The sequence below is a fragment of the Arvicanthis niloticus genome, chromosome 13 (genome assembly GCF_011762505.2).
Source record: "Arvicanthis niloticus isolate mArvNil1 chromosome 13, mArvNil1.pat.X, whole genome shotgun sequence".
NCBI lineage: Eukaryota > Metazoa > Chordata > Mammalia > Rodentia > Muridae > Arvicanthis > Arvicanthis niloticus.
The window spans coordinates 70,133,599-70,156,978 of NC_047670.1; the positions used below are offsets into that span (position 1 = coordinate 70,133,599).

Below are 23,380 nucleotides of genomic sequence, written 5' to 3' on the forward strand. Positions count from 1 at the left end.
ATGTGAGCAGTTCTAGAGAAATTGGAAACCATGGAAAAATGCAACAAACAAGCAACAAAGAAGCTAGAAAATTGCAACAAACAAGCTCTCCCAGAAACAGTACCTCCCAAACACAAGCCCTGAAGGGATGTTTGTAGCTTTATGTGGTTCAGACATAGTCTCTTTTTCACTTCCCTTGCTGATAACCATTCCTTCCTCTCACTGTGTTTCTTTCATTGTGGTAATATGTACATAAAATTTATCATTTTTACCATTTTCTAATTTCCCTAGCACTAAGCTTACTCAGTTACTCACCCATCACTGTTATTCCTCTCTAGAACTTTTCATTATCCGTATTCTATACCTGTAAAAAAATATATCACAAATCACACTACATAGCTGAGTCCTGTTCTGTCACACACATTTACTGTATCCTGTTTACCTGCAAACACATAGTAGATTCTTCTTTTGTGCTCACTGCTAGACTTTATGTCTAAGAGAGTAAACAAAATGAGGTACGGGGGTTGGGGCTGGGGAGGCGATGGCTCAGCAGTGAAGGGTACTTGTTGCTCTTGTAGGGGAGCTGGGTTAGGTTCCAAGCACCCACATGGCGGCTCACAACTGAGTTTCCAGGGATTTGATGCCCTCTTCTGGCCTCCTTGGGTACCTGGCATTCATATGATGTGCAGACAGACATGTAGGTAAAACATCTGTAAATGTAAAACTAAAAATTAATAATATTGAAAGCATTAAAAATATGGTGGGTGTTCTATAAGACTCTAGGAGTCAATGGCCAGCTTGAGTCCTGAAGCAGTGTCAGCACAGGGTCTATGGGGTCTTATAAACGAGGGAAATTTGACGTGAAGTTTCATTCATGAGGTCATTCATTGATTGTTATAAATCACATGCCTCGGCTTTTTCATTTCATAACTAATTATAATTGTGAGCTGTCAGTATAAATCTGAGGCCACATTTCATGTTTAGCCTTTGTTTTTTCCCTAAAGGAATTCTTGTCATATTTTTTCTTTTTTCTTTTTTTTTCTTTTCTGCCACTGTGTAGCTCTGTTTGGCCTCAAAGTTACCACCCTCCTGCCTCCATGTTCCAATAGCTGACACTGTAGGTGTTGTCTCCTGCTTTTTATATACGGTGGTATTAATTTTCAGTGTTAACGGTGTCTGTACTGGCTGGTGTCTGGAGTAGTCTCGAGTCATGCTGGTGTGTGTAATCCTCATTCTCTTTGGCCCCCAACCCATGTGCTATGGAGTGTTCTCTGCATCTCAGCTGCTTCTTTAATTGGAAAGTTTCTGTTAACTCTGGGTAAAATAGCCAAGGATATCTTACTCGGCGCATTTAATTGCTTTCGATTTTAAAAAGTAATCCACAGCCTGGTGATAGAGTAAATGCAGGGACCTGTCTTTGACTGAACAGGACGGTTTTTAGACACAGTGTTAGTGTGGGGAGTTGAGATCTGACACACGCTCTTGATATATTCATTTCATGATAGCTGAAAGATAATGTTTGCATGTTAAAACATACCTTTAAGCACCCATGCATATTTGTGTTAGTGTACATGTGTTTTTAAAATATATAACGAATCCTCCCTTTAAGGCCAAATTCACAGAGCAAAAAAAAAGTGTGGAAATGTAGGTCATGATTAGAGAGAGCCACCTGCCTAACATGTGGAAGGCTGTCGGGGATCCCCAGTGTTGCACACTCGTGGGATGTTGGCATAGCTGAGTTAGACATGGTGACATCATCTTCATTTCTGCATAATGACTCTAACCACAGGACCAGGGGCTGTGATAGCAGGAATTAGAGAGAGGGCCTGGGATTCCTTCTGAGGCTGTGAGTCCTGTGTCAAGTGTTGAGCAGCTGGAAAAGTTCCAGGTTTAAATTCTAGACAATATCCGGTCATTCAAATTGCAAAGCCTTTCACGGAGTTATCAACCCTTTCCTTTGAGTTGGAAGGAATGACAAGAGTCCTCACTTCTTGTCAGTTTTTTTATGTGGCAATTCCATCCTTAATTTAAAAAAAAAAAAAAAAAAAAGCATCGGCGTTTTCATTATGAAATGGCTTTCCTGAGTTTACAGCTGGAACCACTGAATTTCGTTATTTAAAACTGGCTGGCATTAGCCTATGCAGGTACCTTTATGTAAAAGCAACCTTAAATTGACTTGGGGCATTCAGAGTTTGGCAATTTCCATTTTCTCACATGTCACAGGAGACTGTGAGAGTCAGATGAGCCATGGAAGAGTCTCACAGGTCCACTGCCCCCTGAAACCACGGGGGAAAGTGTTACATGTTCACTGCCCCAAGCCAGGAAGAGTCAGTTGAGTCTGCCTTTTCTTCAGTTGTTGTAAGTTGCTATGGCAACTGTAAGAGCATTCCCAGAACAGATGTTTCTTTTCATGCAGCCCTGGAAGGCCTAGGTCAAGGTGTCAGCAGTCTTTGTCTCTCCAGGTCAGCCTCCCTGCTGGCACACAGCTGCCCTCTCATGTGTCCCTGTATGGTTTTCCTCAGCGTGCACACAGGCACTTGGCATCTCTTCCTGCAGCAAAAAAAATTTCTGACTGGATTAGGGTCCACCTGAGTAGCCTATGCTAATTAACATAATCATTTCCTTAAAGCCTGTGTCTTCAAATAGAGTCCTCTTCAAAGGAGCTAGGTGTTCAGACTTGGATACAGGGATTTCGAGGAGTTGTGTTCCCTAACCCTCTGTTTAAAACTGCGTTGTTTTAAACAGAGATTAATATACAGAAGAACCCTCTAATAGCACTCCACCAAGTTCATGTCTGTTATTAAAGGGGAGGGGACAGGTAGAGAAGAAGATAGTTCAGACTGCTGTGAAGGATATCCAAGGAAGAACATTCTCTCTCTGAGTGCTCTCCTGCCAAGTAACTACCTCCTCTGACATTTGCACTTTGTATTCTTTCTATGGAGGCCAGCTGCAGTTTTCTCCATGTGTTTATGTGTCATAGGGAGGTATCCATGCACTGACTGGCCTGAGATACTATGTAGCAATCCGTCAAGTAAGAGTGTGTGTGTGTGTGTGTGTGTGTGTGTGTAGCTATCCATCAAGTAAGTGTGTGTGTGTGTGTGTGTGTGTGTGTGTAGCTATCCATCAAGTAAGAGTGTGTGTGTGTGCACCTGAAATACTGTGTAGCTATCCATCAAGTAAGAGTGTGTGTGTGTGCCACGTGCACGGCACACACATGCACATGCGCACAATGTTTCAGTTTGGTCATTAGTGGGCATTCTGGCAGTTTCCAGAGCCACCCCCCACTCCAACTCCCAGAGAGGATAGCTGGATTCCCATTACAACCTAAGATGGAAAGAACTGCTTAATAAAGGCAGTAGACCTCTCTCTGCCTTTGGTGAAAACAGTCTTTGTCCTCGCTTCCTGTTTATTGTTGGCTAGTGCTGAGTGAAAAATCTTCCAGCCTCTTGGAAAAGGTCTACGCTGTGCAGGGAGGGGTTTTCCTTGGCCACTGAGGTCATCTCAACCCTCAGCCGTGTCCAGGAATAGGGGTCTGTCTGAGTCATTGATTAGCAGGGGGTGCCCACTTTCAGTTAAACAGTCTTTCTTTTGAGGACAGCTGTGGCATGTGACGCCATCTGCCTGGCCCTAGGCTGGCAAGGTGCAAGGGGCAGCTTCTAGTGGAATGTGAGCAGTCTTAACCTCTCATCAAAGATCTCAGTGTAAGCCAGGAGGGCCAGCAGCTCCTGAGGTTAGCAGGTCCCATAAGCCAACCGCTGTGGCTTGGATACTAAGGGTGGAAAACTGCTCTGCTTGGCCCTGAGTTTCCCACTCCAGCCTCTGAGCCTTAGGCATCACCTGCCATTATTTTATAAACCGTGCCATGGGGGTGCCGATCCTGTGCCACGGGGGTGCCGTTGCTCTTTTGGTTTCTGTAAATGGAAGGCTGCCTCTCCGAGGTTTTCTTCTCTTCCAGGCCCGTGGAGAGTTCATTTTCATCTGGGACTTCTAAAACACACAGGCAGTGTCTTATTTACCCAGCTGGGAGAAGGGCCGCCAGAGGATAGCTCTCTCTCTCTCTCTAAAGTCATCTCTAGCTTCCCGCACAGTCCCAAAGAGGCTGTGTGTCCATGTTAGTGTTTCTGAGGCTCTGATTTATGACGCTACGGACATGTTGTGCATGTGGGCTTGGGTGCAGGAAACGTGTAATTCAGCAAAGATTTAAAGGGCTGTCTGCAGTGTTTCTAATTACTGTTTGTTTGCTTCACCAGTGCCTAATAAGTAGATTTAAGTAAGCTCAGGAGTGAGGACTGCAGTGCTCATGTTACAGGCAATCGTGCAAATCAAATTCTAACTGAGAGTTGCAGAGAACACACTGTGGAGTCATTGTTAGAGAAGTATGCCATCGGATTTTAAATTTAGAACAAGAGCAGTTTGGAACTTCCCCACCTGTCATGCACTGATGTGAAGGACATACTCACCTGAAATCAACTACTGTGTGCAGACCATTTATAAGTCACCAGTGGCCTCTGGCATCTGGCTCTTTTTAATTTAACATGGGAATGAGGGAGGGGGAGACCTACCAGCTTCTCTTCCCTCCCTTCTCCCATCCACCATTGCATGTATAGGAACCAGAAATGCAGGTCTGGAACAGTGGGCGTCAACCTTGGGTACAGCTTGGCACCAGCTTGGGAATTTTCAGATGCCTGGGAACTGATCTCCACCCTGAGGTGCTGGTGTAATTGTCTGAGATTCAGTCTACACTGGGCTCTTAAGAAGGTCTCAGGAGAATTATTATATATCACCAAAGTTAAAACGTCAGGGATTTGAGAGGTTGCTTTGTGAGAGAAATCTCAGCCCTGGTTTACACATCGCTAACATCTGGAGGTTTTGGAGAAACCAGGAGGCCCACCCAGTAAAACCACATTTCTGGATGAGGGAAACAGGATTTCTGAAAAGCTCCGGGGCCGTTCTGATGTGCAGCAAGAGTCTGGCCAGCTGACTGACTGACCTAACCATGTTCTAACCTAAGGAAAATGGAGACCCAGGAAGGTTAGAATGGCTTGGTCAAGGTCAGACACTTGTTGCAGAGTCAGCTGGGACTCAGGTCTGATGCCTCTTCTGGGTTTTCTGTTGCCCAACGCTGGCTGTTTTGTTTGTTTATTGTATTTATTGATACCTCCTCATCCTTCAGGTGATGTTCCTGACTCCAGGAGACCTTTTCTGGCTCCTCATACTACTCTACCATCCGGTCTGGGTAAGATCCCCCTGGTTGTGTTTGAAGAGCACTTGTATGTAGGTTTCCCCTCACATGGCCGGTTCTGGAGAAAAGCCCATAACGTTTTTGTGTGCTGTGTCACTTGATGGTACGTGTTTGTTAGGTCCGAGGCGCCATTTGTTGAATTGCACTTCTGTAACTTTCAGTCCACATGGGCTGCTAAAAGTAATCAGATGCTGTATACTCGTGCTAACAGTTAAGTGTGTTTCCTGTGGCCTACTGCATTGTGGGTCAGGATCCCACTGGGGAAAACTTGGCAAGGCAATGTTAATGACGGTATAAATGGAAACAAGATTGGTCACCTTGCAGGTTGCTCAGGGCCCTTTGAGTAGCGTGCTGGTGTGACAAGGGTGAGCCTCTGGCCCCTCAGCAGATCGAAAGTTGTCTGATGGAAATAGTATTTCATGGAACTGTGCTCTAAGACATCTTGTGTCCCTGCTGAAGATGTAACTCTGAGCCGTCACAAGCCAAGTAGCTGAGTTAAAGGTTTTGTCTTCGTAGATGCAAATTTTCTCAAATGGCAAAAACAATGTGTTTTCTTCTGTCCTCCTAGATATTTTAGAATCATGGTTTTCACGGGGAAAGTGTTACCAGCTCTGTGTGTTGTGTTTCCTGGTTGTGGTTCTGTAGCCTATAGGTGACAGTGAGGTTTGGTGTTGATATCATACAAAGAAATGGTTGTTGTGGGTGGAAGATTCAGAGCTGAACATTCTCGGAACCAGGGCCGCTAACTGGGCAGCGTTGTGGGTAGACTCTAGGATGTTAAGGTATTGAGGAACCATGGCTAACGTGCGTAGAACTACTTTGCAGTCTATTCACATGTGTCACAGATTCGTTGCTAGCAAGGACTGTCACATCCCTGGGGTGTGTGGAATCAAAACCATCACACATGGGAGAAAGAAAATACTTTTGTTCAATTGTTTTCTGAGATAGATTGTTGTGTCACTATGTCTAAAGGGTATCCATGCCTCTGCAGATCATGCCATCCCACCTAGCTCCAACTATGAAACATTTCCATAGTAATTAATTTTACTGTATTGTACAAAATGTATTTTTCATCACTTTTAAAACAAAAATCTCAAGAAAAGTTTCTACCAGGTTTTTTTTTTTTTTTTTTAAATATTTTTGGATGAAAAATTTAACAGGCCAGAAAAAGCCTATTGTTGAGTAACTGTTGCTGTCTGAACTTCAGAGGCATGGAAATATATTCTAAAATAAAAAGAAGGAAACAATTGCTGTTCTAAGCTTATATGGGACACGGTTCCAACCATATCACACCAATGACCATGTGTAACTGCGTTGCCATTTAGGACTCAGGTTTACAAGTACACAACACATACACACACACACACACACACACACACACACACACGAACAGAACTGGAATTTAAACCAAAGTCTTTTTGATTTCTAAGTCCTGTGTCTTTGGCCTTGTGTTGAGGTCTCCAAATGAGACTACTTATTAACTTTGAGCATTTACTATGTTGGAAGAAGAGTGCTTGCTTCAGCGTCTTAGAACTTCTGTGAAGCAACTGGTAAGTTGGTAAGATGAAGATTGTTTGCAAAGTGTGGAGAAAAGGGAACACATGCACACCTCCATGGAAATGTGAATTGTTGAGCTTAGGAAAAACAGCGTGGCCATTCAAGGAAAAGTTAAGAGTGGAACTTCGCACTATCAGGCAGTGCTGGTATATACCCAGAGGAGATGAACTCAATATCTGCGTCTCCATGGGAACTGAAGCATTATTTGCAATAGTTTAAATATGGAAATACCTGACTTGATGATAAATGGATAAAGAAATTATGGGATGTGTATGCATGTGTGCATATCTGTGTATGTATGTACATGCCTGTGACTATGATAGGATATATGTGAGTGTGTACATGCCTATAAGTATTATGAGATATGTATGTGTGTGTACATGCCTATGAGTATTATGGGATGTATGTGTGTGTACATGCCTATGAGTATTATGGGATGTATGTGTGTGTACATGCTTATGAGTATTATTAGATATGTATGTGTGTGTGTATATGCCTATGAGTATTATGGAATATATATATGTGTGTGTGTGTGTGTGTGTACATGCCTATGAGTATTATAAGATATGTATGTGTGTGTGTATATGCCTATGAGTATTATGGGATATGTGTGTGTGTACATGGTTATGAGTATTATTATGTATGTCTGTATGTATACATGCCTATGAGTATTATGGGATATATGTGTGTGTGTGTGTACATGGCTATGAGTATTATAAGATATGTATGTGTGTGTGTGTACATGCCTATGAGTATTATAAGATATGTATGTATGTGTGTGTGTATATGCCTATGAGTATTATGGGATATGTGTGTGTGTACATGGTTATGAGTATTATTATGTATGTCTGTATGTATACATGCCTATGAGTATTATGGGATATGTGTGTGTGTGTGTACATGCCTATGAGTATTATGAGATATGTATGTGTGTATAAGCCTATGAGTATTATGGGATGTGTATGCATGTGTGTATGTGTGTGTGTATGCACATGCCTATTAGTATTATTCAGCCATATAAAAAAGGAATTGTGCCATTTGTGATGCATGTATGAGTCTCAAGGACATTATGCTAAATAAATAAGACAGAAAAGAAAGCCAAATTCTGCTTATACATGGGATCTGAAAATGTCAACCTCACTGAAGCAGAGAGCTGAACAGTGGTTGTGGGGCCTGGAGGAGGGGAAATAGACAGGTGACATTAGATGAGTGAGTTCTAGGGGTCAGGTGCCCAGCAGGGTGGGAGGTGGTGTGTGTGCTAATGAACCTGACTGAGGTGATCTGCACAGGATGTAGACGTACAGTGTGAAGCCTTATGTTCCGTGGATGGGTTCAATCTGTGCCAGCTGCATATTCCAAAAGGGCCACTTGTGGTCTAATGTCATGGTTATAGAAATTTGTGACTTTATTCCCAGATGTATTTGATTTGGAGGAATCGGATGAACAAAATGGTTGGTGATGTGTGCCTCATCGTTGAGAACCGGGATCCGAGAATCCCACTCTCCCGTGTCTCTGCATCAGCTAAATGAGACCTTATAGCTTCATTGAATTTATTTCCTTCCCACAGGCCCTGAGTTACAAAAATACAGCAGCCCTATAAAACAGTTCTGCCCCGTGCTCACAGATCTGGTTTTCTCTGCCAGGACATTGTCTACTTCCTGTTTGGGAAGCTTGCCTTTTTCGGTTCACAGGTGGGTCCCGGGATTTCCTGGTTGCTCTCCAGGAGACCTCTTACTAAGCTTGGCAGGATGGGACATCCTTGAGGGTTACTATTCTGGATCCTTAGGTCCTCTGAGCTCTCGAGTCCTGTACCACCCCCCTCCCAGCACCTCCTCACCCCCTACTGCCTGCTCCACAGTGAGTCACAGTGACTCTTAGATGGAGTTATCTACTGTCTCCTTCCAGAAATACTTTATTCACCCAGCCCCAGGATGGATGCTACTTCATTGAAATTCTGCTCACTCACAGCTCCATCCTTCTTGTAATTACTTCCCAAGTTGTCTTCCCAGCTCCTGCTGTCTAGTCTTTGGTCCTTTGATAGAGTTTCCTTCTTAGTAGGATGTCGGAATGTTGACCTTTTTTTTCCTGCTGTGGTTTGGGCCTCCTTTCTCTGCATATTCTTCGATGCCTGAGGGCTTGAGTATAATACTTTTTTAACTATTTTGAGTTTCCAACCCTCCATTTGCCTGCTTCTTCAAGGATGAAGTCTAGATTTGCTTTGTGTGTTGCGACTCTATCCTGCCTCCTATTCTGGTCCCCCCCCCCAACACTCCCTACCGCTCACCCCCCATCCCCTCTGCTCACCCCCACCCCATCCATTGAAGGTTTTACCTCCTCTCCATCCCCAGAGTTGAAATGCTTCTTGCCATGTAGCGGGAACCAGCCCCGGTTTCTCCTTTGATTCCCTCCAGAACTTGAGTTCTCCTTTCAAAATGATCTTGACTTTGTCTTCTCTGTCTCCTCTTTGGACAACCTTGTTACCTGCCCTGAACAGCAGTCTACTGATTGGTGTGTGACTCCCACTCTTGTTTCAGAGAGCTCTGTGATGCTGGGGTGCCCTGCTCTTCTCTGCCTGGAAGTGTGTGTTTCACTGGGGTCCATCTGGATTCTTCTACCTCAAGTTGTACCTCTTCTCTGCCTTCCTTTGGGGTCATACTGGCTGGTATCTCGAGGTGTTCAAATTGACGGTGGCCTCTTTTCAAATTGACAGGGCCTGGCATACTGTAGGTGCTGGCTCTCATGAGATGTTTGAAATGAGCATGCACACTCTCTATTTTCTTAGGCTTGTTGATCGACCCTGGAGTGTATGCCTGCTTGCCAAGTGTTCTACCACTGAACTCTTTCTTTTTGTAAATTTTCATTTGTTTATTTGTTCTCTGTATGTACATGTACATGACTGCATGAGTCTATGTGCACCATGTGTGTGCAGGGACCCATGGAGGCCAGAGGAGGGCATAGCATCCCCTGGAACTGGAGTTACAGGTGGTTAATTTGCTGCCATGGGATATCACATGTGCCTTTTTAATCAACACACTGAAGTTGTAACTTACTTGTTTCTCAGTTTTAGACATCATCCTTCCATGCCAGTATTTAGTTTGCTTTCGTCCCTCCTTGCCCCTTGCCTCTCAGTTCTCATTTTGCCAGTTGTAATCATATTGTAATTGTACCATAATTTGGGTGAGATCAATATTCAGTGTTTATTTTATTGCAACTGTGGAATCTTCTCCACAGATGAACCATTTAATATAGCTTGATTTACTTTTTTTCTCTCACGATTAGATTGCACGGCCAATATTGACTTTTTTATTGTTAATTTTTGATATAGTTATGAATAATTCAGCCTCAAATTCGATACCAGGTGTAAATCTTCTTTCAATATATAACCAGCCACACAGGGATTTTGTCAAGGTCATCTTTGGAGGAAGAGCCTCTGGAAACTTCCATCCTCTCAGGGCAGAGAACGATTTCCACTTAGCATCATCCTGCCAATTCTTTAGGCTCCGTCTTGTAGGAGGCCCTACTATGTGTTGTCTTTACTGTTGGTTTAGTATCTCATGGACACATATTCCCGGGCCTCACAGAGGAAGGCGGGAGTCACAGAAATGGGAGACACACGTCTAAAAAATGCCTTCCTCTTCCTGGGTTTTAAGTGATGACAGTTAAGTTTGCACATCCAGGGTGGAAATCATCCCTTTTCTGAAGGTTGACACCTTCCACTCAAAGATGTTTCTCCAGCTATTTCTTGAAAAGTTGTATGCATCAGATTCTGACTTTGAATCTTTTGTATGTAAACTGTTTCCTCTGGTATTTTGTGGGCTTTTCTTTCTGAATCCTGATTTAGAAAATGTTGTTAACATGTGGGAACATGAGTGGATCCTTACTCCAGCTGGCTTTTTCTTCTCTCTTCCTTTTCTTTTTTTAAATGTTGTCCTTGGCTGACCTGACACTCACTAATAGACCAGTAGTTCTCACCCTTCCCAATGCTGTGACCTTTTCACACAATCCTCATGCTGTGCTGACCCCGAAATCATACATCATTTTTGTTGCTATGTCATAACTGTCATTTTACTACTGTTAAAATCATAATGTAAATATCTGATACTCTGCCTTATGAAAGGGTCCATGGACCTGCAAAGGCGTTGAGGCCCACAGGTTGAGAACCACCGATGTACACCATGCTGGCCTTGAACTCCCAGTGATATGCCTGCCTCCTGAGTGCTGGGGTTAAAGGTGTGCACCACCATGCCTGGCCAGTCTTTTAAAGGAGAAAGTTTAATTTGGAGAGCAAAATAGCCTTTAATTTTAGGGGAAAAAATGTGTTATATGCTGGGATTGTTTTTTTTTTTTTCTTTTTCTCTCTCAGCTCGTGAATACTTCTGTCATCTGATGCTGGCTCTCACACTGCATGATTGCTCTTTGATCTCTTAATCCAACTTAATGAACATACCTCAAGTTGGATTGCTGAAGCCTGCTGGTGCCTTTAACTTCTGCCACAATTTGAGATTTCATAGTTTTTTTTTTTTTTTTTAATTTGTCCTCCAAATGCTTCTCTCTTTGTGTCCCTTTTTGGTAATGTCTTTTGTTCCCTCAGGGATGTATTTGTCTCAGATGACCAGTCTGAAGATGTGTACGTTCCTCTCTCCATTGCTGTCCCCTCCAACCCCCCCACCCCCACCGCCACTTTTATCTAGGGAATTTTGCAGTTCCAGGCTTCCTCCACGGTGACTTGGCTGAACTGTTTGTTGTTAGAAACCCTTGGTGTTGGTACTTTTAGGTCTTTATTACCCTCAACTCCAGCTGTTTATGAAATACTTCAGCCAGAGTATAAACTTCACACTTTTGTCCTCTTTTTAAAGGAGAAAAAGAAAGGGAGGAGGTAGGCTGTGGGCATGGGCTCTAGGCACTTGTGCAGGCTTTTTCGGCCCTTAGCGCTGACTCCTCAACCCCTCCAAGGATGGAGGACTCATGTTAGATTTGTATGAGAAAATAGAAGCAGTTGGAGAGCTTGGTAATGTCTTGGACTGTCCTATCTGTCCCATCCGGTCCCCTGTCATGTCCCCTACCAATCCCCAAGGAGGAGAGAGAGGGAGAGGCAGACAGGCAGAGACAGAGGCAGAAGCGGAGAGAGAGGGAGAGGTGATATGCTAAACAGCCCCATTAGTCCCAGGATTTGAAAGCAAACAAGAGATAACTGATTTTTAGTGGATTTTGGCTCTTTCTTCTGCCCTTGGCCTCCAGTTCTAGAAGAACCTGTGTGGTTGAAATAAATTTGCCTCTGGCCCTTTCCCATTTAGGATGGAACTTCTCCAGTGCCTAAGCCTGTTGCTAAGTGCCTGTGCGTTCTGTCTTTCAAGCACAGGTCTCTGTGTCCTCTGCTCCTGTTGGTTTACGTCCTCGTAGTTCTGGATTCACTGCAGGAGTGTCTCACAGAAACAGGCTTGGACTGCTGTTGGCCAGGCGTATAAGCACATTTCTGTGCGGGCCCCAACTCTCCATTTCACCGACTACAGGAGAGCGAAGCTCTGATCTGTCCCTCAGCCCCAGCCCTGCAAACATGCCCACTGTCTCCCAGCCTTAAGACCTAGGACATGACACCGATGAGTTCAGGTCTCTTTTTACTCACAGGCTTATTTTATTTAAGGAATTAAGGTGCTCTGTGATTGAACATTAGCACAGGGAGCAGAGCTGCTGTGGTTGACAGAAGAAGACATGAAATTAAAGTTTTCCTCGTCAATTGGCTGATTCCAAAAACCCTTCAAGTTTAAACTAAAATGGCAACCCACGGTTCATGAACTAGGAACTTGTAAAAGGTTAAATATTCTGAAGGATTTTGTTCCCCCTGTGGGCATTGTTAGTTGATGGCCAAGCACACTGGATTCATGTACTCAGTACCGAGGTGAAGTTAATTTCAGTCGGGGGAAAATAAGAAGGCTAGTAGTTAAGGGGTGAGGTTTCCCCTTTGTCCTCTGGAAGTGGAGACATCCTGGTAGCACCTGCCAGGAACTGTGTTCTTCCTGTTCAGGCTCTGTACGAGGAGATAATTGTCCTATCGGTATATTCTTTTCTCCAGGTTACTTTTCTTAGTTGGCACGGAAGAAAGTGGGCATTGTCTGTCACTGTGGTTTTGACTGGAGGGTTTGACAACCCAGTAGACGTCACCGTGGTCAGTACAGTGACTGAGGAGAAAATTGAGTTGTGAAGTCTTTTACCCTATGACCTGAAAACCTGACCAGGATGCTTTCCTTAGGGCAGGGTTGCACAAGCTGATCTTTACAGCAGAGCCACCCCTACTCCAGTTGTAAGCCCAGACTCTCCTTGGCAAGCTGTACAGATTATTCTGATAGTTAAGCAAGCGATTGTTATTTATTTGATTCTTGCACTGACATTTGGGAACTATTATTTTAGGGACAGGAGGCCAAAAACCAACTCAGACTCTCAAGTATTTTCAGAACTCAGGGAAAAAAACAAAACAAAAGAAACAGGAAAAAAAAATCCAGTATGCCTGGTCAGCTGCCCCTCTCCTGTCAGTCATTGTCCACACCCGTTCCTCCTTCACTGAGAGATCTCCTTGCTTGAAGGAGATAGAAAGGCTGAGGAACACCGCCTCAGCTTAGCTCCCGCCCACCCAAGGCACATGTGTGGATAATATATACGCCGTATGTTATTTGAACAATTGGAATCACATTGTATATTTCTGTAAGGGTAATGCATGTGTACGTGGATGGCTGTAGTATGATTTCTCATTCTTGTTTGTGCACGTGGGCTCGTGCACATGTGTGAGGTGTGTGTATTTGCTCCTGTGGCTATCTGCATGTGTCATGTGGGGGTGTGGGCTCATGGAGCCCAGAGCTTAGGTACCTTCCTCTATCTCTCCACCGGGTGTGTTTTGTTTTTAAGGTTTTTTTTTTTTTTTTTCTTTTGACAAGGTTTGTCACTGATAAGCTAGGTTAGGTGGCTCCTTCTGAGAAGAGTCTGCCTCTCTGTCCTCCGTCTTCCGTGCCCTCCCCCCCCACCCCCCCCCTCCCCCGCCTCCCCCAGCACTAAGGTTACAGATAAGTGCCATAAGTCCTTGTCCTTTTTAAGTAGCTTCTAGGGACCCGGACTCAGGTCTTCATGCAGGCTGGGCAGCTTACTAACTGTGTCACCGCCCAGCTCCCTCATTCCTGGTTTGGATGTTCACGTCGTCGTCTCCTGTCTATGCCTGCTTTCCTCAGTGACCCCTTCGGTTTCCCTTTCCCTCTTTTCTCTGAATAAATTTGTGTGTGTGAGAATATAACATGTGGATGCATAAATATCATCTGCAAAGTAAACCACAAGAAAGACTTACAATATAGTTTCTTTAGCTTTCCGGTCACCTAGATTCAGCTTTCCGCATTGATTCTTTATTATAGATTTATTACAGTCAATGTACGAAGACCTTGGCTAGGCCCTGAGGGCCTATACCAGGATAGATAGATATTACAACTTTTCTCAAGACGCTTTTATTCTCTCATTGAATTCTTCTTAAACTTTTCATTGACATTGTAGTTGCACACTTATGGGAAACAGTGTGATGCACACACATGTGCATACAGGCACACATATCAGATTAGAATAGCTGATATGTGCACACACACATGTCAGATCAGAATAGCTGCTATGTATTTGTTTATGTTGGGAACATTCAGATTCGTATTGTTGTTTTTGCACTGTGCTGTGAGACATTAGAAAACTTTATCTGACTGTGCCCCTGTACCTAACCACCCTCACGATTACATGTTTTGAAGACTCTGGCAACCACAATTTTGCTCTATTTGCATGAGACTAGCATTTTTATTTCTGCAGGGAAGTAGAGAAAACATGCAGGCTGCCTTTCTGTGCCTGGTTAATCTCACTTAACATGATGTCCTCTAGTTCCATCCCTGTTACTGCAAATGGCAGACATTTCATTTCCGTGTGGTAAATGTCGCTTATGCCATTTCACACAGGCTCTTTATCCGTTTATCCATTGGTGGGTACCGAGCCATTCCTGCTTCTGGGCTGTTGTGACAAGCCTTGCTGTGTACACGAGGGAACAGATGTTACAGGGACTCAGGTTCCTTCTAATTCTCTCTTTCCTGGTCCTGGCCTCCCCCCTCATTATTTTTGAGAATCGTGACAGGATAGCTTACCTACTTATCGGCATTCCCTTCTCCAGGGAAGGTCTAACTATGTAGCTTAGATTAGCCTTAAATTCCTTATCCTCCTGCCTCAACATCCCTAGAGTTGAGACTACAGGCCTGTTCCATCACACCCAGTTTTAACAGCTTATTTTAACCAGACATTTTTTTTTTTAATGTAGAATTTGCCTCGTTTATTTGAAAGTCATTTATAACAAATTGTTTATATTTTATTCACCGTCCCCTTAATAAAAAAAATACACTTTCCCTTCTCTGATTTCTTTTTAAATTTTTTTATTGTAATTGACTGATGAATTTTTTTATTGAAAATTATTTTTTATAAAATATATTCTGATCTCCTCCTCATCTTCTCCCAGATCCTTCCCTCTCCCACTCTGTCCAAATCCAGCCTTCCCTTATTCTCTTTAGAAAGCAAAAAGACAAACAAACCATAATGAAACAAAACAGAAAAAATAACAAACACACACAAAACCCATAAAAACACAAAATGAGAAACCATGACATATAAACAAAAGGTCAGTAAAATTAAAAAAAAATGCCCAAACAAGCTCATTATGAAACAAAAAATAAATTCAGAAATACCATTGAGTTTGTTTTGTATTGGCCATGAACTGCTGGGCTTGGGGCCCACCTTAAGCGTTTTAAGTAGACGTCTCTTAAAATGTTTGTCTTAGCTTCCTCCATTACAGAAATGACACTTGCTCGGTACAAACTGTAAAGTGTTTTTCTTCATAGAAAGCCATGAACGGGTTTATAGCACAAAACCACTCTGTCAGAGTTTTGTTTTCAAAGGTCACTTTGATAGCTAAAAGGAGACAGGTTAGGAAAAGAGTGAAAGTCACTGATAGAACAGATGAAAGGTTAGTGTGTTGTGCAGAGCAGTGTGCAGTGGCTTGGCAGCGTGAGATCTGAGTGGAAGACCATAGGATGCTGAGTGTGCCAGTAGAAGGCAGAGGGGAGATGGGAGATGGAGAAAAAGGAGAAAGGGCTTGTGGGAGTGTGTGGACATGTAACTATAAGCCCTTCGTAAAACCAGAGTGTGAGATGCCAGGACATATCTATCACATAGACAAGGGGACATAGGAATCTAGAGATGAACACAACAGAACCATGCACTGGAGCAGAGCTGTGCTAACAGCTGCCATGGAACAGAGAGGGAGGAGCTCTGAGGGCTTCCAGAAGGGGAGGTCCAGTCATCCAGTCAAGGAGGAGATACCAGTAGTAGAGTCCAGAAAGATGGAAGGACCTCAGGCACAGAGGACACCCCTGACAACCCAGCACTGGGAAGCCAAGGAGGAAGATCTTTACTTCAAGGCCAGCCTCAGCTAGTAAGGAGCTCAAGGTTAGCCCAGGTTGCAGAAAAACTGACAAAAGGAAACACACCGATAGAATGACAACAAGAGTCTTTAAAGGTTGCCTTGATCAGCTATGACAGTGATCACCGAGATCTCTGGGAGGCAAGAAATGTAAGCCATTAGGCAGAGCAGCGTAAAAGCCATGGTCGACCATTGCCTGAGCAGGTGGGGACCAAATGCCCATTGGAATGGAGCCAGCTCCGAGGAGGCAGTAGTAAGGATTTGGACTATGTTTTTCTTTTCTCTTTCTTTGTTTCTTCATTTGCTTCTTTGTTTGTTTATTTCTTTTTTCCTGGGTGTCAATCTAGGACCTTGCTCACACTAAGCAAGCGTGTCTTCACAGAGCCGTATTCCCAACCCTTAGGATTTTGGACTGTGTCACAGCGCAGTAAGTACAGGGAAAGGCAGATTAAGGTTGTTATTTTAACTAATTCAGATAACCTTATCTTTATTGTTTTATTCTGATTACAAGGCAGCATGTAGTTAATGTAAAAGTTTTAAACCTTAAAAACATAAGTGAGAATAACGTCCATAACTGGATTTCTTTATGTGCAGCAGCAGTCATTTGAGATTTGCCATTCAGGATTCCTGCGTGCTAACACACATGCATGCACATGCACTTGACAACACTTTACAATTTATGAAGATACAGGGTCGGCTGATTGCTTCCTGTGAGCTGCGTGTGCCGCTGTGGATTGCACTCGTTCACAGCAGACCTGCCGCTGCCTGCAGCTGTGGAGTACCGCTCAGTTGTACTGCAGCGTTTTCTGGATGTTTGAGCTTTGTGTAGACATTCTTGTGCTCTCCTATAGCTTTACGCTGGACATGTGGCGTCCTTAGGTATAGGTGTGTCTTTTCCCTGAGAAGGAGGTTGTTTTTTGTTTGTTTGTTTTGTCATTGTTGTTAAATATAGATGGAAGGCATGTGGCCATGAAAAGTATTGATGGTGGGAAGAATAAAGAACGAGCTGTCTCTGTGCTGGAATCAGAGGGGAAAGCCACCTGGGGCCGTGCATTCTTCCAGGATGTGTAGAAGCCTTCTCAAGATGACTGGGGTAAAACCCAGGAGGCCATGGAAGCTGCCGTGGCCCTGGAGAACCTGAACCAGGACCCCTAGGATCTGCATGTCCTGGGTTCTGCCTGCACAGAGCCTCATCTCTGTGACTTCTTGGAAAGCCACTTCCTGGATGAGGAGGTGAAGCTTTAAGAAGATGGGCAACCACCTAACCAGTACAGACTGGCATGCCCCAAGCATTCGAGTAGCAGTTTGTGTGCCTCACTCTCAAGCACAACTAGGAGGCCTCTGCGCCTTCAAAGGGCTCCCTCCTCTGCTCTGCACCACCCCGCCTCAGGACCCCCCACCTGAAAGAACCTTTAAAGCCACTAGGCAGCTTTGTAACTGCCCTGGAGCCTCTCCCAAGTCTTGGACCAAGTAAAACTAAAGCTTTTTGAAACAAAAAAAAAAAAAAAAAAAAAAAAAAAAGGAGAAGGAGGCTGGTGGAGGTGGTGGTTGAGAGACCCAGGATCCTCTGCATTCCTGTATCCACAGGGCTTGCCTGGGGCAGGCATTCCAAGAATTCTTCTGCTTAGGTGGGTGAACAGTCAAAAGTTGCTCCTTGCAAGGAGCTTAGAAGCCCTTCCATGTCAGAGCTAAGGACTTGCGGATTTGGAAGCCCCTTCTTGCATCGTGAACTCTGGCTCAAATCAGAGAGCACACCCAATTTAGTCATTAAAAGTTTTGATGTTCTATTCGCATGCGTTAATTATGCATAATGGGTTTCATTCTGCCACTTTCCGTCTATGTGCATGTCGTATTTAGGTCATCCTCACCCCACTTACCCTCTCTTTCCCTTTTCCTACCAGAGCCACTGCTGCTTCTATTTTGTGGTTTTGTGTGCACACACTAGCATTTGACCTAGAGAGTTTCACTATGGTTTGTTTACAGGAGCATGACTGGGAGTTTGTTTGCAAGTCATGTACATCATACCCATGGCTATCTCATTGAAGAAGGTCTCCTTACAACTCATCAGTCCTCACCTGCATAAGAGTCCTCAGAGATGGGTACCCCAGCTCCTACCATGGCAGGGTGCTGGCAAGCCCAATCTTATAGGGATCATGTAAAACTATTATCAAAGAAACTATACATCTTGGTCACAGGACATAGAGAAATCAATGTAAATCGATAGATCAGTGAGGTCAGTAGTGCAGTAACCATGTTATGCCCAGAAGTCAATGCTCTCTGCACACACTTCCCCCCACCCCCCACCCCCCACCCCCCCAGTTCCCTAGCTCTTACAGACTTCCCACCCCTTATCTCTGATGTCCTGGAAGGGCTGTTAAGAAACATCTCATTTATGGCCAGGCATTCAGCGCTCACCACTGACCACTACAAACCTCTAGCCAAAGCTGCCTGTAGCCCTCGTGTGGGGGCACAGGCATTGTTATTTAGAATGTAATTTGACAGGCACCTCAGGTACAGCAGTAGTGGCTTCCTCACCAAGGCCTTTGCTCTCCCCAGCCCCAGGCTTTTCACTGGCTTTATAGGCCAGATGTCAATTTTCTCAGAGGTAGCAGGTCTTAAGTCCAACTTAATAAAGCAGCTGGGTACTCCGTAACAAACTTGCTCCTGTGCTGGTTACTCCCTAACAAACTTGCTACTGTTGCTCCTTGTCTGTGTGGTCCTCGTTATAGCACAACCACAAGATCCGAGCTGAGCAAAACTATTGAAGGCAGTTTCCCTCTGCAGCCCATGGAGCACCTATGGCTAGCTCACAAGGAGGAAGCTCCCAGTCCAGATCCATTGACTTACACTGATTTCTCTATGTCATGTGACCAAGGTGTATAGTGTCTTCAGTAATAGGATCTTACCAACTAGTTTCAGTGGGCAACCAAGAACAGTGGTAATTACCTCTTTTTTTAAAATTTTTAATTTTAATTTTTTTTTTAATTTTTTATTATCAAGTGTCTCTTCAGGGAACAACTCACGTGGAAGCCAGCCCTGGTTTTTTGTTTAATAATCTGATGGTTTCTCATAGAAGTTTTATCTACCTACACTGGGGACCTCTGTTCAAACTTTTCTCACCTTAAATTTGGTTTTGATCAGCTTATCAGCAATCGAGATTTCCTTTTGTCCTTTTTGTTTATTATCTTGGTTGACTCCCTTTCCCCGCCTCCCTTCATCTTTTTGCCCCCTGTTGTCTTAAACCTTTAACCTTTCCACTTCCAGTTTCCCCCTTCAACTTTTATACCACATGTTGGTTTTCTCTCTCTCTCTCTCTCTCTCTCTCTCTCTCTCTCTCTCTCTCTCTCTCTCTCTCTTTCTTTTGCAAAGTGCTTCAGAAGCTTTTGGGGCCAGGGAGGGAGAAGGGTAGAGATACAGCTGATAGATAAATAGACGATAGGCAGATAGATAGATAGATAGATAAAGATAGGCAGTTAGATGATAGGCAGACAGATAGATGATAGATAGATAGATAGATAGATAGATAGATAGATAGCAGGCAGACACAGATGATAGATATAGGCAGACAGACAGACAGACAGACTTCTAGCACACACAGTTGACTGGATGCATGTAGGCTCCTCCAGGGAGAGTTGCTCTTAGACTAAACACCTTTAACTTGCTTTCCAACCAACCTGCAAGACCTGTGCTTCTCGCAGCTTTGTGTTGCGACACTCCATTGACTTCAGCTCATAGCTACCACCACTTTCATTATTTTAGTTTCAGCCCTGGATTTTTTAGCAGCCTGACCTCTTAGATGGTCCCAGGTTCCTACTAAAGCATCCGTCAGGGCTCGGTTTGAGTGCCTAAGCCCTGTGCCGTCACTTGCCATTCATAGCTGTCCATTTATGTCAAGCCCTCATGTGTGTCTTGATGGCTATTTTATCTTTTCTGTTTCCAATGTTTACTACAGTGCAGACTGCATACTAAATAAGTGATAGTCATTTTACTTTTGCAAGCATGATTAATAAGATAGACTTGGCACATAAAAAGAGCTGCTGGGGAGTCAGAGGCAGGGGGATCAGATGCTTTAGTCCAGCTTGGGTAATTTAGGGGGACTGTGTCTCAAAATAAAAATGCAAAAAGAAAGCTGGCAATGTGTGGATTGGTAGAGTATTTGTCTAGCATTTATGAGGTCCTAGGTTAAACTTTGAGCTGAAAATGTGTGAGGTTATAGTTTAAATCACTAGAACTGGAAACAAAAGGAGAGGGAGAGAGAAAAGAAGGGAGGGTTAAATTTATAAGGACAAAAGTAGACATTACATAAACTCCAAAAGGACCAGCAACTGAAAATGTTTGACCTTGAACCAAGTAGCAGGATTATTGCTCTGTAGGGAAGAGTGGCCACAGTCATGTGTGTTTTCTATGTCGTTAACAAATTAAATTCATATTTAATAAATTCAGAATAGCTTGAATCTCTAAGGTGATATAGATACATTCACACACACACCTTTAAAAATGTCAACCAGATACTATATTGTGGCATATTCTAGGTAGACATGTTTGACTTTAGCTGCCTCTGGCCTGCTAAGAATTATTACAAGATTGAAGTCTCAGTTGGGGTTTGTAAAATAAATGAGTGAATGAATTAGTAATAATAAAAATAATAAAAAAAAATAAATAGTTTGGGGGTCATCCAGTTCATAGCCTGGAACTAATGGTGGGTCTTGGATCTACAGGCTTGTCTTTTTGTCCCCTTGGTTACCACAGCAACAAGAAAAGTACAGGTGATCAGCTACCAACTGCCACCTCAGCAAGAAAGTGGAAAGTTACAAAACACGATTAAATAAAATACCAGGGAATAAGAGGCCCAAGGAGCTGGTTGGTTTCAAGTTTTCTAAGACCTTGCATTCAGGGCTAAGAAATGCTATCGTCTGAAGGCTACAAGGGTAATCGCTCGAAGTCACAGCACCACAGGGACAGTCTGCTGAGAAGGCTGTAGGCAGCCAAAACTTTGAAGCACCACCCCTGGCACAGGGCCAGATACTGTGGTACACACCCTAATCTTCCACCCAAGTCTTGGTTTTCCTCAGAATAGCCAGTTTACCCAGAGTGCTTAGTTAGCTCCCCGGCTAACTGGTACCACCTCCCCCTCTCCCTTTAGTGAAAGATTGGCCAGAGAACTGGGTGCCCTACATCTGAGAAGTTGCCTTTAGGCTACTGGTGGGGGCCCAAGAAGCTGGGCAGTTGCTCTATGATGGGCACCATAAGTTCCGAGTGTTAGCACCTCATGGGTGGTGACTGACTGAACTCAGATCATCTGAGTTGTTCAGTTTTATTTTCTCTGAAACATTAACTTGAGTTTAAAAAAAAAATTGACCCTTTTAGAAAGACCTTTTGTCGTCTGTCTGAGTCTGTTACTTATTAACCAGTGGCTTAAAATGTTTCCTTATATCCAAAACTTAGAAAGGCCTTCAGTGGTGAACACATGCAAATGGGATTTGGTTGGAGCTCTCTCATTTGAGTGCAGTTCATTTGGGGGTGGCATTTACACGTGTGTGTGTGTGTGTGTGTGTGTGTGTGTGTGTGTGTGTGTGTGTACAGATGCTTTCTTATTTTCTGCTGTACCAGCTTGAAACAGCACCCTGCTGTGCTCGGCCACTGAACTCCACGCTCGGCCCCATACTTTCTTAAATTTTGCTGTAACCTGCTGGTAGCATCTCTCTCAGCTTACTCCGTTGGCATATTTCTTCTCATTTGTAGTATGAATACTTGTTGGGTATTTCCCATATATAGGCACCAAGCTAAATACTGAACACACTATGGCTTATTCAAAACAAGCCTAAGGGGAAGGATTATTTCCTTTTGCCAACAATGATGCTTACTTGAGTACACTGCCCAGTTCAGTTAGGAAGTGGTAGGTCTGGAGCCTGAGTTCAGATTTGCCTGTCTCTAGCGACCAATCTTATAAAGAGTATGCATTATTCTGTGGAGCCATCAACTGGAAATCACGGAGTGCCTAACAGCCTGGCACTACCATACTCCTGTTCCGTTTTAAACAAGGGGAACGCAGTGTCCTCAGAGAACTTGGACTCAGTGTGAACTTAGGACTTACACTACAGAAGGGAGTTCAGAGGGAAGGTGATAGAATGGAGGAACACCCAATGGCAGTGTGTAGAAATTGGAACCCCGAGCCCCTGGGTCGAGATCCCACAGAGCTTTGTTCTGTGACTTAGACACAGCGCTTGACTTCTTTCTGCCTCTTCAGTAGCACTGAGATAGTGATGGTACAGATCCCGCCAGCGAGGGTTGTTGTAGAATAACGTGATCATGGCCGAAAAGAACTTAGACGTGAAACGGGCACTAGGATGCTCGAAGGATGACTCTAAGTCACGGCTGCTTTATCTAGGACCACGGGAGAGGAGAAGCAGCTGATTTGTGGATGCAGCACCGTCACGTGATGAGGTAGTACTGTCACGTGATGAGGCTCATTGAAGAATGGGACTTAAGAGTGATGATTGGTAGATTCCGGCACTCTGTGAAAGGCATAAAGGAGGACAGGCGCACTAAGATGAAGCATGTCTCATGTTTCACTGTCATCGGTGGGAAATACAGTTTTTAAACAATTTAAAATCACTTGCCTCGCATTGCATAGTTTGCTTAACTTTCTTTTTAGTCTCACAAAGTCTTAGGTCATATAATTCATAGAAGCTTTGTTTCATCTTTGAAAATAGTGCACTGTGCACTTTCTTGGCAGATGGCCCCTGGCAGAGGGGAACGTTAGAATCCTGGCACCATGTGAGGTCTCCACCCATTCCCACCCACCGGAGTGTTGGTCTCCAGACTGCAGGGGGTTCTTCTTGGGGAGGGTGGGGCATGGGGCTAAGCTGCCCTATTTGTAGACATTTCCTGGTACAGTTCAGTCGACAACAGGTAGCAGATGTTTTTAAGCTACATTTTCCCCCTTCATTGTGGTAAAGTATATATATATATATATATAAAACCTAAAATGTATCATCTTACCATTTGTAATTATATAGCTAAGTGGCTACATACATCCACACTGCGGTCTGCCCATCGTCATCAATTGCCCAACTCCTTGTTCTTACATCTTGTAGACTATTTTCGTCTTGCACTCAGTAAACCCT

The 23,380-nt window shown here is 43.8% G+C and overlaps 1 protein-coding gene across 2 annotated transcripts in view; it reads left to right on the forward strand.

The window, feature by feature from the left end:
- Nucleotides 1–23,380, forward strand: part of Ano6 (anoctamin 6) — a 175,736-nt gene that overhangs the window by 34,183 nt on the left and 118,173 nt on the right. Inside the window, exon 2 of one of the 2 annotated variants that reach the window (XM_034516713.2) lies at nucleotides 5,153–5,215. The exons of the other annotated variant lie outside the window; for it this stretch is intronic. Coding sequence (XP_034372604.1) covers nucleotides 5,153–5,215 — 63 coding nt within the window. The remainder of the gene's footprint in view (nucleotides 1–5,152; nucleotides 5,216–23,380) is intronic. 2 annotated transcript variants of the gene reach the window in all.